This window comes from Pseudoliparis swirei, chromosome 13, assembly GCF_029220125.1.
Source record: "Pseudoliparis swirei isolate HS2019 ecotype Mariana Trench chromosome 13, NWPU_hadal_v1, whole genome shotgun sequence".
Lineage (NCBI taxonomy): Eukaryota > Metazoa > Chordata > Actinopteri > Perciformes > Liparidae > Pseudoliparis > Pseudoliparis swirei.
Genome location: NC_079400.1, coordinates 18,072,066 through 18,087,581, shown reverse-complemented (window position 1 = coordinate 18,087,581; position 15,516 = coordinate 18,072,066). Strand labels below are relative to the sequence as shown.

Genomic DNA, 15,516 nt, shown 5'->3' with positions numbered 1-15,516 from the left:
TTTCTTTTAAAAGATGTTTCACAACGTTCCAGTTTCATCTCGACGTGCATCCGGAGAGCTCAGAGAGGCGGCACCCACCTCGATGAGCTTGCGTTCGTAGCTGGCGGCCAGCTCCTCGATGTCGCCCATGCACTTATTCTGTGGCACCGGAGCGCGGTCTTCACTCGGCCGCAACATAGACATGGCTGCAGCAGAGAGAGAGAGAGAGAGAGAGAGAGAGAGAGAGAGAGAGAGAACCGCTATGTTAACACAGACAGTTCAGATAATGTCGATCACACACACACACACACACACACACACACACACACACACACACACACACACACACACACACACACACACACACACACACACACACACACACACACACACACACACACACACACACACACACACACACACACACACACACACACACACACACACACACACACACACACACACACACACACACACACCGCGAGGAGCTCTCCTAACAGATAATTAGAAACGTTTTCATGGCAATTATGTGCGTCGTCCTCCGTGAGCGAGTTGTGACACCTGCTGCTGCGCGATGCTTTTGTTTCAGCAGGATCCATAGAATGCAAGACATCATTTCCATTTTATTTAATTAATGTCTCGCGCTGAAGTAGATACGAGTCAAACAGACGTAGAGAAACACCCATGAGCACACAAGTCCTCAGACGCAGGCACGCACACGTTATTGTACATTATGAAATGCTGCCACACACACACACACACACACACACACACAGGCTTTTCCTTCTTTCTGAGAACTTCTAAATGTTCTTTCAAAGTGATAAACTCCCCTCCTCCGACTTTTCGGGCCGAGCTTATTGTTTCTTTGCTCGCTAACCAGCTGAAGTCATCACCGCGGAGCCTAAAGCGCCGCATCCGAGGCCATAAACAATCAACTAATCGGGTTCCTTCAGAAGGAATGGCACAACTTAGCCGAATCGGGGCTCTGTATCATTTTTGGCGGTTGGGAGACCGATTTTTTTCTTCTTATTTTTTTCCCCACCACGGCAAAAGCAAATTAGCGCCGCCACACAGCGAACGCACAACACGCAGACTTTAGAGGAGGGAGAGGAGGGGTGATGGAGCACAGGGGTAGGAATGCAGTCCGAAAGCACTTACAAAGAAAATGAATAAAACATACAGTTGGACTGATTGGATAGAAGTTGAACCCCCTGCAGGTGTGTGGATGTCTCGACGCGGGGAGGCAGGTATTGATGGAGGAGCCTCAGTGCGGGGACAAAGAGACGGGACGCACGGGGAACAGCTGCTGGGAATCAATCGCAGGTACGGGTTAACAAAGAGGAGCACGGCTGGATAATGGCAACCTAGTGGGGGGCGTGCACTCACACTCACACACTCACACACACACACACACACACACTCTTCTGGACGAGACTTGTAGTCCTTTCATCGTATCTCGGGCGATGTTTGCGTGTGCTTCGTGTTCTGCTGAAAGGCTCCGGGTACCAGCACGGCTCCGTGGAGGTTTAAAGCTTCACTTGTTGAGGGAATTGAATTATATCAGAAATCGAGCCCCTTTCACCTTTAGTGGCAATGACGGGGGGGGGCACACTCACACACACATACAGACAGAAATGCTTTATCGTGGCTTCAGCAAAGGGCCCGGCGGCACATCAATCCCCCAAGCTTATCTTTGGCCCACCAACAGCACGGTACTGTAAACCTCAGTCAGCAGCTGAATAGACACACACACACACAATATATACATAATGTAAGAAGCACACTCACACAAAGAGGATTGCTGACGGTGCTTCTGCTGTACAAACTTGCCGGTTCCCCCTTCAAGTTGGATTTCTGTTCCCCGTCACAGTGATAGGCTCTTAAATAATAATGAAACATATACGGAGGGGGGGGGGCGGCAATAGAGAGAGAGATTCAAGGTGGTGATGAATTGAAGAGAGCAGGGGGGGGGGGGGGGGCAATAGAGAGAGAGATTCAAGGTGGTGATGAATTGAAGAGAGCAGGGGGGGGGGGCACACGCAGATGTTCCCGACTCGAGGGAATGTTGCAGACAGCTGGTCTGGAGGAAAGAGAGGAACCGAGCGACACTCCCAAGCAGCTGTGTGTGAGCCGCTGGTGTTCAGTCCTTCACTGGAACGTCATTACAGGTGAGCCATCACATTGGAACTCTGTGTGTGTGTGTGTGTGTGTGTGTGTGTGTTGTGTTTGTGTGTGTGTGTGGCATGTTAAAAAGAAGGTTCCAAATGTTGCGCTACATAGCAGCAAAATGCTACATTGCAAATGCAACAAATAGTGTGACAGATGTTATTATAAAACTGTGTGTGTGTGTGTGTGTGCAATGTCCCACTCCCAGAAGTGTGCCCTCCCCTGGGCTTCCACCTGAGCGCCTCTCTAATGATCACAGTGTGTGCGATAATTAGCCAGTTTAGTGGGAAGTCCACTGACACACACACACCAGTGGCTGCAGCTCCACGGCGAGAGACTCAGTGTTCAAACTGTTACATCCAGCCGACCAAGGTTGCATTTTCTTTTCTTTACAATCTGCAGACATTAAAAACATTAAAACTCTTCCCACCCCTGGCGTCAGACTTCCAAGACAAGATCACAGCTTTTCCCATTTCACGAGGTTTAGAAACTTCTCGACCGCCCTCTTCCCAAAGTGGGAGCGTCGCCATGGCGATCGCGACGTTAAGGCCCGACGCGCTCGGCGGAGCGCCGCTCCGTCCATTAGCGGCAGGGAGACGCGACCCCGGAGCGTCCGGCCGGAGGCGAGCGCCGCTAAATAAAACACGCCGCCGCGACGGGACTATTGCGCAATCAAGTGGAGCGCTGCCTGTAGCGACGTCACGCCGCGGTGAAGCCGGGGCTCTTCTTATGAAATGGCTCCATCCCTCCCGGCTGGCGCTCCCCATCCCTTTTGTTCTTTCTGTTTTTGTGCCCCTAACTTTCTTTCATCCCCCTTTCGCTCATAAACAATGTCCATTGTTTTTGTTTTCTTCTCTGAAGATTTGATTTTCTCTTTTTTTGGTGCATCTTTCTTTTTCAAACTCCCCTCGGCTCATTTATGCAACCTTCATTCATCCCTTTTCTTCTCTGCACCCTTTGAAATCTTCCTCCCTCCTTCATCCTCATATCTCTCCTTTAGTTTCTTATCAATCTTTTATTGCCGTTCAATTCAACTCAGACGCACAGCGGTCCCACGCCGCCAATCACGCATGTTATGAAGGCCATGCATGTCAATGGGAACATGCAGATAAAGAGGTTTTTTTCTCTCACACACACACACACACACACAGACACACACACCTGCAGGCAGACGACACAGCACATTGAGTTTCAGTTTCTCATTATAAAACTAGAAGATCAAAAATACATGTTTCTGGGCCGCATCACACTAACAATAGCAGGCAGACGCGCACACACACAAACACAGTTGAGCACGCAGTCAGGCCGTACACTGCTGATGCGCTGGCGAGGGAGCGGCCAGGCGGCCGAGTTAATTAACTTGTTCTAATCAAAAACAATCTCCTTTCATTCTCTAATCGTCCGCAGCTCATTTATCGTGTCGCCCTGCTTCCGATAACGGAGGCCTCCGTGTCTGCGTGTCGAGAATTGAAAATAAAAAAAATAAAAATGTAGGCAGACGGGCCGCTTCACCGCCGCGACACACAGGTCTTTATTCAAAAAGCACGGGAGGCGACGCATGTATGACGGGGAAAAACGTGCCGGGGGATCTCACAGAAAGCCAAGAAATATGAACAGCTGACCGAACGTGAGCCAATCAGATCGTCTCCTGGGTTTTCAACAACTGAAATGAGCCATGCATGTATAAAAATATACCCAGAACACACACGCACACACACACGTGCACAAACCTATCATTGGGAACCATCTGGCTGTTTGTGTGCTGCTCCATTGGAGGGTCTCTGGGAGCTCTGTTCCTGGAAGGGTCCAGAATAGCTCCAATCAGAGCCGAGCACAGCCGGCTCACAGAATCACACAAAAGGAGGAAAAAGCGGTTCAGGCTACTTTTCTTCTGCACTCACACACACACACACACACACACACACACACTAGGTCAACTTTTTAGAAAGAAATCCTAAAGCAAGTTTTTCTTTCCTGGAAAAAAAATTGTCCCGATTTTCCCTTTGATTTGATGCGTTTTTGGACCGCCGGAGGACATAATGTCTCGTTGGCTTCAAAGCAATCAGCTGAATGTCGTTTAAAATCAGACATTCGGCAGATGGTGAGGAATACTAATGGACAAAAAAACATTTCCTATTTACCCGCCATTCATAGTAACAAGAGGAGATGTCACCGCGCTGGTGACATAACAGCATGACTCACACAGTAATGGGAAGGACACATCAACAGTGTGTTTATTACACACATAATCACATTTTATATATATAAATATATATATTTTTTGTATGTCTACTACCAATACAGCTCTTTTAAAGCTACGTGCACAGTAGCCTTTTAGCATCTTTCAGCTCTTTGTTTTGCATTTCCAGCCTCCAGCTTCACTCTTATGATTCACTCCGATGAGCGGAGAACTATCGTCCATGTTTCCTTTTATTACATTTGTTTTCTCATGCAGATTACAGTCCATTTGGCAATAATCAAAAGTAATGAAATACCGAATAGTATTGTCAGAAGATGAAGTTTCCCAATAAACAAAAACAAAAAATTCAATCATGGGAGGAAACATTAAGTTGTATTAATGCATTCACAAGTTTTGGTAGTTAAAAAAATATAATCAAATGAATTACTGAGATCTCTGGCTTAGAAAACACTTTTTCAAACAATGTCACCACCACACACACCCACACACACCCACACACACACAAATCTGTTCATCTCTGAGCACATGTTATTAGAACATGATATTTAATATCATGTGTTTTTTCAACAACACAACACGCGTGTGTTACCCTCACAGGCACAATGTTCTTTGCTGGTAATGACTGTTATCCGTGCGTCTCCATTTTCTCGTCTCTCGTCTCCTTTTCTTCCTCTTCTGCAATGACCCGGTTTCCCCGGCGGGGATAATCAAAGTTTCATTTTTATCGCCGGCTCAAATCTGAAGTCCTCAGCCTTTGTTCAGCCCTCGCACCTCGAGGCGTCGCACCAGCACTCGCCGAGGATAACGAGTGCAGCTGTGTGAGACACCGAGCGGCGGAAAACGGAAAGACGGAGTGTGTGGGGGGGAATCAACAGTTGGATTATGTGTAATGGCATGATTTAATACATATTTATAGGAAGTGTTGAGGGCTTAATCAGGAATTCTTATAATCAGAATGAGAACTCTAATTGGATTACAGGGAGCACGTGTCCCTGTCCGCGTCATACGTGCACACACACACATGCCGAGCACACGCTCCAGATGCATGGAGAGAATGCACAAACACACACGCAGAACACACACACACAGATTACATGCCGAACACACACACAAGCAGAACACAAGCAGAACACACGCACGCAGAACACATGCATGCAAAACACACACGCAGTATACATGCAGAACACACGTACCCAGAACACACACACGCAGAATACATGCAGAACACACACACAAGCAGAACACATGCCGCTCCGCTCCAACTCTGCCAGGTGAAATCTCATTTCCCTCAAATAAACCGGTGGAAAACGTTCTTCCTTCGGCACACGGGTACGACCTCGATGGTTTAGGGGTTTTTGCCGGAGAAGCTCAGAACTCTGGGAAAAATAAGCCATTTTGATCTGGTGGTCAAAACCTTTATATTATTATTTAAAAACACATTTCTAATACAAAAAAAATATATATTCTCATTCTGCTAACTGTAAATTCACTTCACCTCAACGTCACTGGTGGAGTTAAACCAGCACAGGGAAAGGAATATTTCATAAAGAACCAACTTCACAATATGATTAGAAAAAAACAAGTGAAGAAACACTTGTTTTGTAATTGTGTGCGTGTGTGTGTGTGTGTGTGCGTCTGCTGTGCTGACGTGTGCGTTCTGAGGAGGGAAGCGAGAAGAAAACCCGATTACTGCCGCGATCAAAAGCAACCATTCGAAAGAAGAAGAAGAGGCTGACCCCAAAACGTCTCGGCTGCAAAGCATCGCGGCTAAATCTGCTGCAAAAGAAATCTCAAGCGCTCAGAATTCACACATTTACAGAAACCAATCGATGGCATGCGAAACGGTTTACTCCAAACTGACGTGCGCCGCGTGTGCGTGTTTACCCAGAAAGGACAAAGACACACGGCAAGCAGCAATTTAAAAAGAGGGCCTTAAAGAGACGCACAGAGGCGTTTATATTGAGTTATGCATGACGTATCATCAGCACATGTGCAGAACCTCTTCACGCGCAGGTGACATATTCCCAGACAGCATATTGTACCAAAGCAAAAGCACTGCAGTATCAGTGTCCTCCGTCTACAGCTCATTGTTATTCATATAGAACGTACAGCAATGCTGATTTAGGGCTGTGATCCGTACTGTTCACACGTCGGAAAATAATGCTGAGAAATGCAATTTCGATTCTCCAGATTAGTTTATATGACGGATTGATGTTTATCCCGCCTGTGTTCTGTAGAACCTGCAGTAAAGTTCAGCTTTCAATTCAGGCTTCACTTAAACCGCCACTGAACCGGTGATGATGGGTTGAAACACTCAATTTACTTAATTGCGCGCTCCAACACGGGGTCACTGCACTTTCGCTTTGGTTTGAAGGTGGCTCTCTAATTTGTATTTTCCTCGGCTCAGGCTGAACCCAAGAGGAGAGCCGCAGTTCGTTAGAGTCAGCCAATCAAAATGGAACAAATTGCTGGATAGATGTGGCTCCATCAGATTAGTCGATGCTCGTTAGCTTAAAGAGCACGTTAAAGAACACCGGCGTCCATAATGGATCCGTAATGGAAACCGTTGTTCCCCCTCCACACTCCTCAGCATCAATGCATTAGTTAACTAGAACGGGCACTCGGTAGAGCGCATACCTTCGCATATCACAAGATTGGGCATTGAGTTATGAACATGTTGGCATTAGTTGCATGCCAATTGGATACAAATTGACCGCGCTATGGTAAAAAGAAGATTTTGACCTTTCCTTGACCTTGACCTTTGACCCGATCGATCGCAAAATCTAATCAAATGGTCCCCGGATAATAACCAATCATCCCACCAAATTTCATGCGATTCGGTTTAAAACTTTTTTTGTTATGCGAGGAACACGCATACAAATAAATAAATACACGGCGATCAAAACAGAACCTTCCGCATTTTCAATGCGAAGGTAACAAACAGGAGCGCTGAAGGGATCCAGTCTTTGGAGGGTTCCCCAACCTCCTCTGGGAAATACAACACAGTGAGCTTCCATCCCTTTCTTTATGGATCTCGGTGCACCACCTCAGAACGGAGTTACTAAATCCCCACTTCTGATGTACATTCACTTCCTGTGATTATCGACGCGTCCCCCAGTGAGGCCAGTAGTGGCTAATAGAGCCGTATACAAGCCGACGTCACGGTTACGTCACGGTGTGCGCTGGAGGCGAGACAAGAGGAAAAAGACCGGAGGCAAACATTAATCACCTCGGAGTAAGACACAGAGAAAATATCCTGCTGTGTTTTTGTTGGGGGCCAGAATCAATATTGCATACGTGTGAGAGGAGCTGGGATCCAAGGCTCTGGCGGCGACAAAAATGCTGCTGATAGTTCAACCTCCTCAACCCCCACGGTGCAAATTATTAGAGATGGAGAGACATGTCGGCTAAGCTATTAATAAAAAGATGGAGATGGCCCACTGTCGGGCTTACTTTCTGTCACCATGTGTGTGTGTGTGTGTGTGTGTGTGTGTGTGTGTGTGTGAGTGAGTGCTGCGTCCTGAAACCTGGAGAAGTCATTTGCATTTTTGCACTTTCAAAGTCAAACCGGTTTTATAATCTGTTTTTGGTGGGATGCCTGAATTAACATAGACGGCAAAATAAATCAGTAAAAATACCCCTCTAGTAAAAATGTTACGCTTTTCCATGTGGCAACAAGAGGATGAATGAGAACACAAAGCGCCGTCACGCCGACTAACCCGCCTTTCTAGCGCTCACGTGACGGTGATTTATAGCCTAACGTTAGCTTCTTACTTCTGGTGAAAAGTTAGCTTCATTTGTTTAGGATTATCATGCTGACCAATACTTTTCTGCAATAACACAGAATCAAACGGAAATAACCCATTTGATTTTTGTTAAGATGAACCAGTGCGCCGCTAATCATAACGCTGTATTAGCACGCTAGCTAGCCGACGGCTGGCTACTTAGTTAGCTTGTTTAGGTATCACTCGCGGCCCAGGAGAGCGAGTGGCATACTGAGAGAACCTTTTTCGGCCGTTATATAAAAAGCAAGCCAACAAAGCTAGCCATAGTTTTGTATTCTTCTGTTTACAACAGAAAGGGTGGTTATATGAACGGGAACTTCAACGGAAAACCTTCAAAACCGCTATCAGCCTTTCATGTCCGGCCATCATGTCTTTTTTTCCATGACAATATAAGTTTCTTTTGTCTCGTCCCATCTGCTTCTTGGTCTTTCCGCGGAGGGAAAAGTGCCCTTTACATAATTCTCTTTAAAGCTGTGCGCTTCTCCCTTGAATAACAAAACCGGCCTCGCGGACAGACGGCGGGTTGTTTAGACAAGCAGAGGAAAAGTGGAAAAGTCAATTGAAAACGAGAGTCGTAATCACAGAGACTAAAATGAGGGATTTATCTATGTCGGTCAATCCGACCCCGTCTTTGTTCCGACAGGAGTCACAAAACAAAGACAGATGTCTGCACAACGACAACAACAACAAACATCTGAAACCGTCTGAAGCCAAACACAAAGACAGTCTGTGAGAAACAGGCCTGGTGGAGCTTATGATAAAAAAATAATAACACAAAAAGAAGTGTGAACTGATTTTTTACTTTGTTCTTCAGTGTTCTGACCGAACTAAACCCGAGGCTGGCATTGTGCGACCGGGCCGGACACGGATCAATGAAAGTGGAGTCCTAGAATATGCCATGTTCAAATCAATAGAGCTCTGTGTGAAAAGGGGACAGTAAATGTCAGTGTGGGACATTCCATTAAAAAAACAGAGCAAAAGGTGGAGATGGTTTGCTCAGAGAAAAAAAGGATTCAAATAATGGCCAAATGAACAAAGGCCGCTCGGCACTTTCTAAAACACCGGTTTCATCTCGTATTAATTCCAGTCTTTTTCGTCGATGTCGAAATGTAGAAAGTACGTCTTTCAAATTAAAAGCCCGCCAATGACGGGCCGGCGCAAAAGACTTTTAATCTGGAAAAATTAGCTTGAATCGATCAGAAAAAAAATAATGAATGGGCCTGTGGGGAGAGTATGACATGTGGGAATTAGCGCCGTGGAAATATAAATTGAGCTAAATAAATCACGAAAACAGGGACACGCGGAGGGAGTTTAGAGTTGCATGGGAAATTTGCTGTTTGCGAGAGGATTCTCTCTCTCCCTCTCTCCTTCTCTCACTCTCCCTTTCCCCTAATTGACTGCCATTTTAGAAAGTCAATCTAATTGCTTTTTGGTAATCTTGTTAATAGTCAGCAGTTAAAGAGCACCTGCGCTGCTAACATCAAACAGTGACACAGACAATTTGTCCGATGCGCTTCTTGCTGCACGGAGCCGCCCACCCACCAACAGAACTACCATTTAGCAACGACAGCAAATGAGGAAAGGTCAAAGGGGTCAAATCAGAAACAACCTTGTGGTGGCTGGGTGCAGTGAGGATCAGCTGTGGAGGTGTGGGGGGGGAGTGGCTCAGGGAACAGGTCTAATTGGCCTCAGCTGACCAGTGTCTCTACCTTATATGAGGTGGCATAGGGATGGAGGCACGAGAGGGGAGAGCAGAGGCACAGATAAATGAAGTAGATTACCGACTGGGGGGGGGGGGGGGGGACCTACAGGTGACAGCTTAGAACCTGTTTTAGACAACGCTGTAGCGAACCTCTAAACCACAATTTGATGGGAAGTAGAGGAAGAAAATGTGACGTTTGTGTATATACGTACGCAGAATTAAGTAACGGTAGAAGCGAGAGAAGTTAACGGGGGGCCATTCTCACCTCTTAAAAAGTACGGTCACGGTGCCCTAAGTGCCAGAAAAGAAAAGCACCATGCAGTGAAAGCTGCAAAAAGACGAAGAAAAGAAAAGAGGCCGTCTGTGCCCGGCCTGCCTTCCTCTGTGAGATGAAAGGTTGAGATACTTTGCAGGATGGAGCAGGAGTGAGGAGCTTTTCAGTCGCTTTGCCCCCTGCAACAACAGCGTGTACGATCCTCCTCGTCTCCAAACACAGTGAAAGGAAATACCGTGTGGTGTGGGGAATGGATTTAGAAAGCGATGTGGGAAAAGCATGCCGCACGTCACCATGGAGGAAACATCCCGGCCTGGCATGTACAACGGCAGAGTTCCTCGCGTACTTTAAAAAGGCGGCACAAAGTCATCGTAACAGACGAGCGCGTCTCGCCATCACATCGAGTCAACGGCGTCTAGACTTCCGGTTCAACACGCCGCCTGCAGGTCTGACGGGGAAATACACGCCCGGTAAGTCCAGGGAGTGTTGGTGTGATGAGCGGCGTGGCGGAGACATGACTGGCAGCCGGCGTCACATTGGTAGAACTGTGGTAAACAAAAGGTCATGCCAGAGATGACTCATACCTATTTTACGGCAGTGCATCGTTATAAATAGATTAGCCAATCAGTGACTATTGTGTCATTGGCCAATCACTGAGGGCCTTCCTCAAGGAACAAGAAGGCGTCTACGGGCGCGCTGGCACCCCGTGAGGCCGGACTCCAACATGAGCACGCCACCATGGTGACAGCCGTGTTTCCATTCACATCTTTTTAGTCACGCACATTTTTAAGCACAGGAAAAAACGGAAAAAATAGGATTTAACTTTCTCAATTGTAAAAAAAAAAAAAGAAACTACATTTCCACGCTTGCTGGAGTTTTTTTGATTTTTGTTGCATTTGTGGAAGAAGCCTTTTGCTGACGTATTGAGCTCAAATGACCGATCGGCTGCTTTCGGTGTCTTCTATAGGTTAGCTGGCGAGCGTAGCTCGGCTAGTGTGAATGCACGACACACAACACGGCCAGCACCGGCCGGGTTCGATGGTCGAGCCGACTCGTTTCGGGGTTTCGTACCGGCTACTTCTTCGACTACGTTTACTGACAAACCAACAGAAACTACAAAACAGTTGATGGAAACGCGCTATTTGCATTTCTTTCTGCTCTATATTTCACTTCAAATTCACTCGACAATCCCGACAGAGGAGCTGTAGCAGGTCGGACGTGTCCCGCGGCCGGCATCCTAGTCCAGCGCGCTAGCGATCTCACATTTGATCCAATAAGCACTTCTCCCCCCGCACAGCGGAGGCTGGCCGTAAATTATGAGACAAACTGGAATGTTGACGTGACGGTGACACCACATGAAAAAGGGGGATCCCCGCCGCTTTCGCAATGCATCCTGAGGGAAGCATGAAACTCTACTCATTTTAATATCTGTCCATTAAGAGCGACTAAAACTTTTTATTTTAACTTCAGTCTTCTCTTTTCTCCTCTCGACCCGAATGAAACGAAGGAGGCTGTCATTCTTCTTCTGATTGTCTCGTATGTAGAAAGTAATTATTGTAATGTCTCTCTATTAAAATATGTTGATGATCTGCCCTGCGTGACATACTTTTAATCAGGATTCGGCTCAAGTGTCCTTGGGGGGGGGTGGAGAAGATTCAAGATTCAAGATTCAAGATGTTTTATTTGTCACATACACACACAGGGTGTGCAGTGAAATGAAAGTGGCAATGCTCAGCAGGAATGTGCAAGGGCAACAAGTACACACTATTTACAAATAAAAAACAACACAATATTTACAGTAAGTGTGTGTGTGTGTGTGTGTGTGTGTGTGCCTAAGAGCAGTTGTGTGGGTCTATGTGGGGGTCCTGGTGAGGTCGGAGTTCACAATCCTGATGGCCTGAGGAAAGAAACTCCGTCTCAGTCTCTCTGTTCTTGCAGCGTGACTACGGAGGCGCCTGCCTGACCGCAGCAGCTGAAACAGTCTGTTGTTGGGGTGGTGAGGATCCTTCATGATCCTGCCGGCTCTGGTTCTGCACCTCCTGGTGTACAAGTCCTGCAGGGTGGGGAGTGTAGTTCCAATAGTGCGCTCAGCCGAACGCACTACTCTCTGCAGAGCCTTCCTGTCCTGAGCGGAGCAGTTGCCAAACCAGGCAGATGTTCCCTTTCCCTCAAGAGATGATCAGAACAATCCCTTCATTTAGTATCAAATGATAATGTGTTCCGTCTCTAATACTAAATAAAAAATAAGAAGACAGGGTGCGAGAGAGACGGAAAGAGAGAGAAAACAGTGCTCCTCTAACCTATTAGCAAGTGAAATTTAGACATTTCCCATTTCAGAGCAGAAAGCCAGAGGGGTGACAGGGAGAGGCGACTGGGAATGAGGGAGAAAGATATGATCAGAATTAACGGGAGAGAAAATGGAGAGAGAGAGAAAGCGAGGGCAGAGGTTGTTATCACGCAGAGAGGCACGCACAGTATCTGATCTGTATTCCTTGAAATTATCATATGGAAAAGGTTGCCAGGCGCGAGGCGTGTTTGCTCCAACGGGAGAGAATCGCTGCCAGAAAAGGGGCAGAAAAGACGCACGGGAGTGTGAGCCCGGGCGCCGCCGCGCGCTTCATTCATTATTCACATTCTGAACGTTCACCACGTCCAAATGAGGCAACATTTACATTATCTGCATTTATATGAGATCTTCAAATGTACCGACAACAGAGTTCCTTTTGGAGATCCCCACATTGAGTTGAATTCATCGTCACACACAGCGAGAAAGACACTCGCCGATGCGTCCACGCTAGAATTATTTTCTTATTACTATGCAGGCTGGTTGGTTATTATATATTTCTCCCAGTGAAAGCGTCCTGGGGCCGGTATTTCAAAATGATCCACCAGGATTAATCCTCCTGGATTGGATTAAATCCTGATCAGATCCCAAAAACGGGTATTTCAAAGCAAATCTGATCCTGAAGATTCAGATTCGGATTTGGTAATCCAATCCTGCCTTTTATCCGGATTAAACACTGCTGTTGAGTATTTCAAAACTTTGGTGGGAAATCTGGATCAGTTTGATCCTAGAAATCAGGATTATCCTGATCCCACCTCAGAGGTGGATTTGAGGGAGATTACATGAAAAGGTTGGACCAGCCGAAGTGTCACTGCTCCCAAAGTTCATTGTTTGATACACATATAGCTAGACTGCTGTTTGATCAATGTTTATTTTCTTTGCACGTTCCTTTCTTTTTCAGAAAACACAGTGAAAAATTGAAGTAGAAATACAACGTATACGTTGAAAATCAGTCAAATGTATTGATTAACATGCATTCAGCACACACACTTAATGTTCATAGCCAAAGCTTAAACGGTTATGGCATTTGGAGCAGCTCTGTGTTAACTGGCTGTCTTCTCTTTCCACAAACATCGAAAAAGAAAACGCATATTAAGGTGTTATCTCTTTTGTTGACAACTGTTTCCTAAAAATGCAACTTAATTGAGTTTATTTTGTGTAGCCCATTATCACAAATTACACATTTGCCTCAGAGGGCTTTACAAACTGCACACATAGACATCCCTGTCCGAGGACCTCACATCGGAGATATGTACAACACATTTTAAAATCTACACCCAATGCATTGCGAGTAAATGCATTAAAATGTGGACCGCGACATACAGACGCTAGCCTCTTTACTAGCGTGTTAGCTCCTTAACACAGAAGTCAATGGAGCAGCGTTAGCTCGCGTGAGCGCGAACTCGGCTTTATTTGACTTCGCCGAGCTATTCTTTCAACTTTGTGCGGATTTACGAAATGTGTTCACTCAATATAGTGATTGCCTTTCATCTCGTTTTAGGACGCATCAACACTGACCAATATTATACTTAGATTTAGAGACAACAGTAGTGCCAGCTTCTCCTTTTTTCCGTAAAATGTTCGCTCCGTTTCCGGTTTCCTGTCTGATCCCAATCTGCCGGTATCAGGATCACTCTGATCCAATCCCGCAACGTTTTGAAATACCGGGATGGATCAGGTTGATCCGTGGCTGAGGAAAGGGGGATTTGGTTATCCGGATCATTCTGATCTGGATTACAAGTTTTGAAATACCGGCCCCTGGTGACAGTTGAATCAGATCCAGCAGATTGATACACGATGGCTCGGTCAGCCATGTTTTTTTTCCGGTTGGAAAGACTTTAGATCGTCCGAAGGTAAATGGAAAAACACAATCGATGCACGATGCCACGCACGTGTTCTTGCTTTGGCCCCCGAGTGTTGGACCTGCCGAACTCAAATATCAACACCATCTTATATAACGCCTCCAGACACAGGAAAAAGATAAATTGCCCCCCACAATACTTCTACAAGACACAAGACATCCCTCTCAGCGCCAGATTCACAGAGGGCGGGGTGAGAGCGTCCGTCGATGGCGCTCGTTAATGTACAACCTCTCAGCCGCTGCGACCTTATCACACAGGGTCGGATCACTTCGTCGAAATCAATGAGCTGCTCGGCCGCGAGGTCAGGACGCGGCGCGGCGGAGCAAGATGTCTCCAAACTATTTAACGGCGAATGTCTCATTTCCTTGCAGGCCACTACTGTAAATCTGCATTACGCGGTGGGGTGGGGGGAGGGGCCTGCCGGCTAGCCGCCTACCTCTCCTTCGCACCGGTGCAGACGCCCCCCGCTAGAGACTCATGGACACACTGCCATCTATGGGTGACAGATGTCGGCCTGGAGAGAGACATTGTCCCGCTAATGGAGAGTCACGCCACCTTTTACTCTCATCGACGCCCAGAACCGAGCCCCGGACCCGACAGCTGTGTGTCTGTGACCAACGCTTTGCAGTGGAGAGGAGAGTTTGTTTTGTCATGAGTGGGTTTTTCTTCTTTCTTTTTTGAGGGGGGAGAGGGGATAAAAGATTCTGCTCATTTCTTTTAGGTTGAGGATTTTCCTCGTGGTGCCGTTCTGCTGCTGCAAGAAAACAACAGAATCTGCTGTGACGGCGATCCACTAAAGTCTAAATCTCAAGGCAATTCACATCTAAAGAGGAATAATCCATCATTAATCCCAAGCAATGTTAAAATGAGGCGTTCTTCATTTTCTGTGGTTCAACGTGTCAGAACCACAGATGTAAGCGTTTAATGGAGGCCTGTTCACGCCGTTGGCTTCCATGTTGAGAGCCGTATGGAGTCAATCCCTCATTCACAGATATGTTTAGACTTTGAATTTTGCACCTTTTAAGCAACAATTACAAGCTTTCCGTTACCAGGTTTGGGCACACAGCGATCAGCCGAAAGGTTCCTCGCCGCCGCGTGACCTCGCCATGTGACCTCGCCTTGTAACCTCCCCGTGTGACCTCACCATGTGACCACCCCGTGTGACCTCGCCATGTGACCTCGCCGCGTGACCTCACCATGTAAC

General features: G+C 46.7%; 2 protein-coding genes across 5 annotated transcripts in view; one reads left to right on the top strand and one right to left on the bottom strand.

The window, feature by feature from the left end:
* The window catches only part of cpped1 (calcineurin-like phosphoesterase domain containing 1), a 243,295-nt gene that overhangs the window by 132,779 nt on the left and 95,000 nt on the right, over positions 1-15,516 (top strand). The gene's annotated exons all lie outside the window — the stretch shown is intronic.
* snx29 (sorting nexin 29) overlaps positions 1-15,516 on the bottom strand; it is a 136,510-nt gene that overhangs the window by 69,653 nt on the left and 51,341 nt on the right. For all 4 annotated transcript variants that reach the window (XR_008833505.1, XR_008833506.1, XM_056429737.1 and 1 more), the window contains exon 15: positions 79-185. Coding sequence is in view for 2 of the 4 variants with exons in the window: in XM_056429737.1 (XP_056285712.1) it covers positions 79-185 (107 nt within the window). In the remaining 2 variants the exon portion in view is untranslated. The remainder of the gene's footprint in view (positions 1-78; positions 186-15,516) is intronic.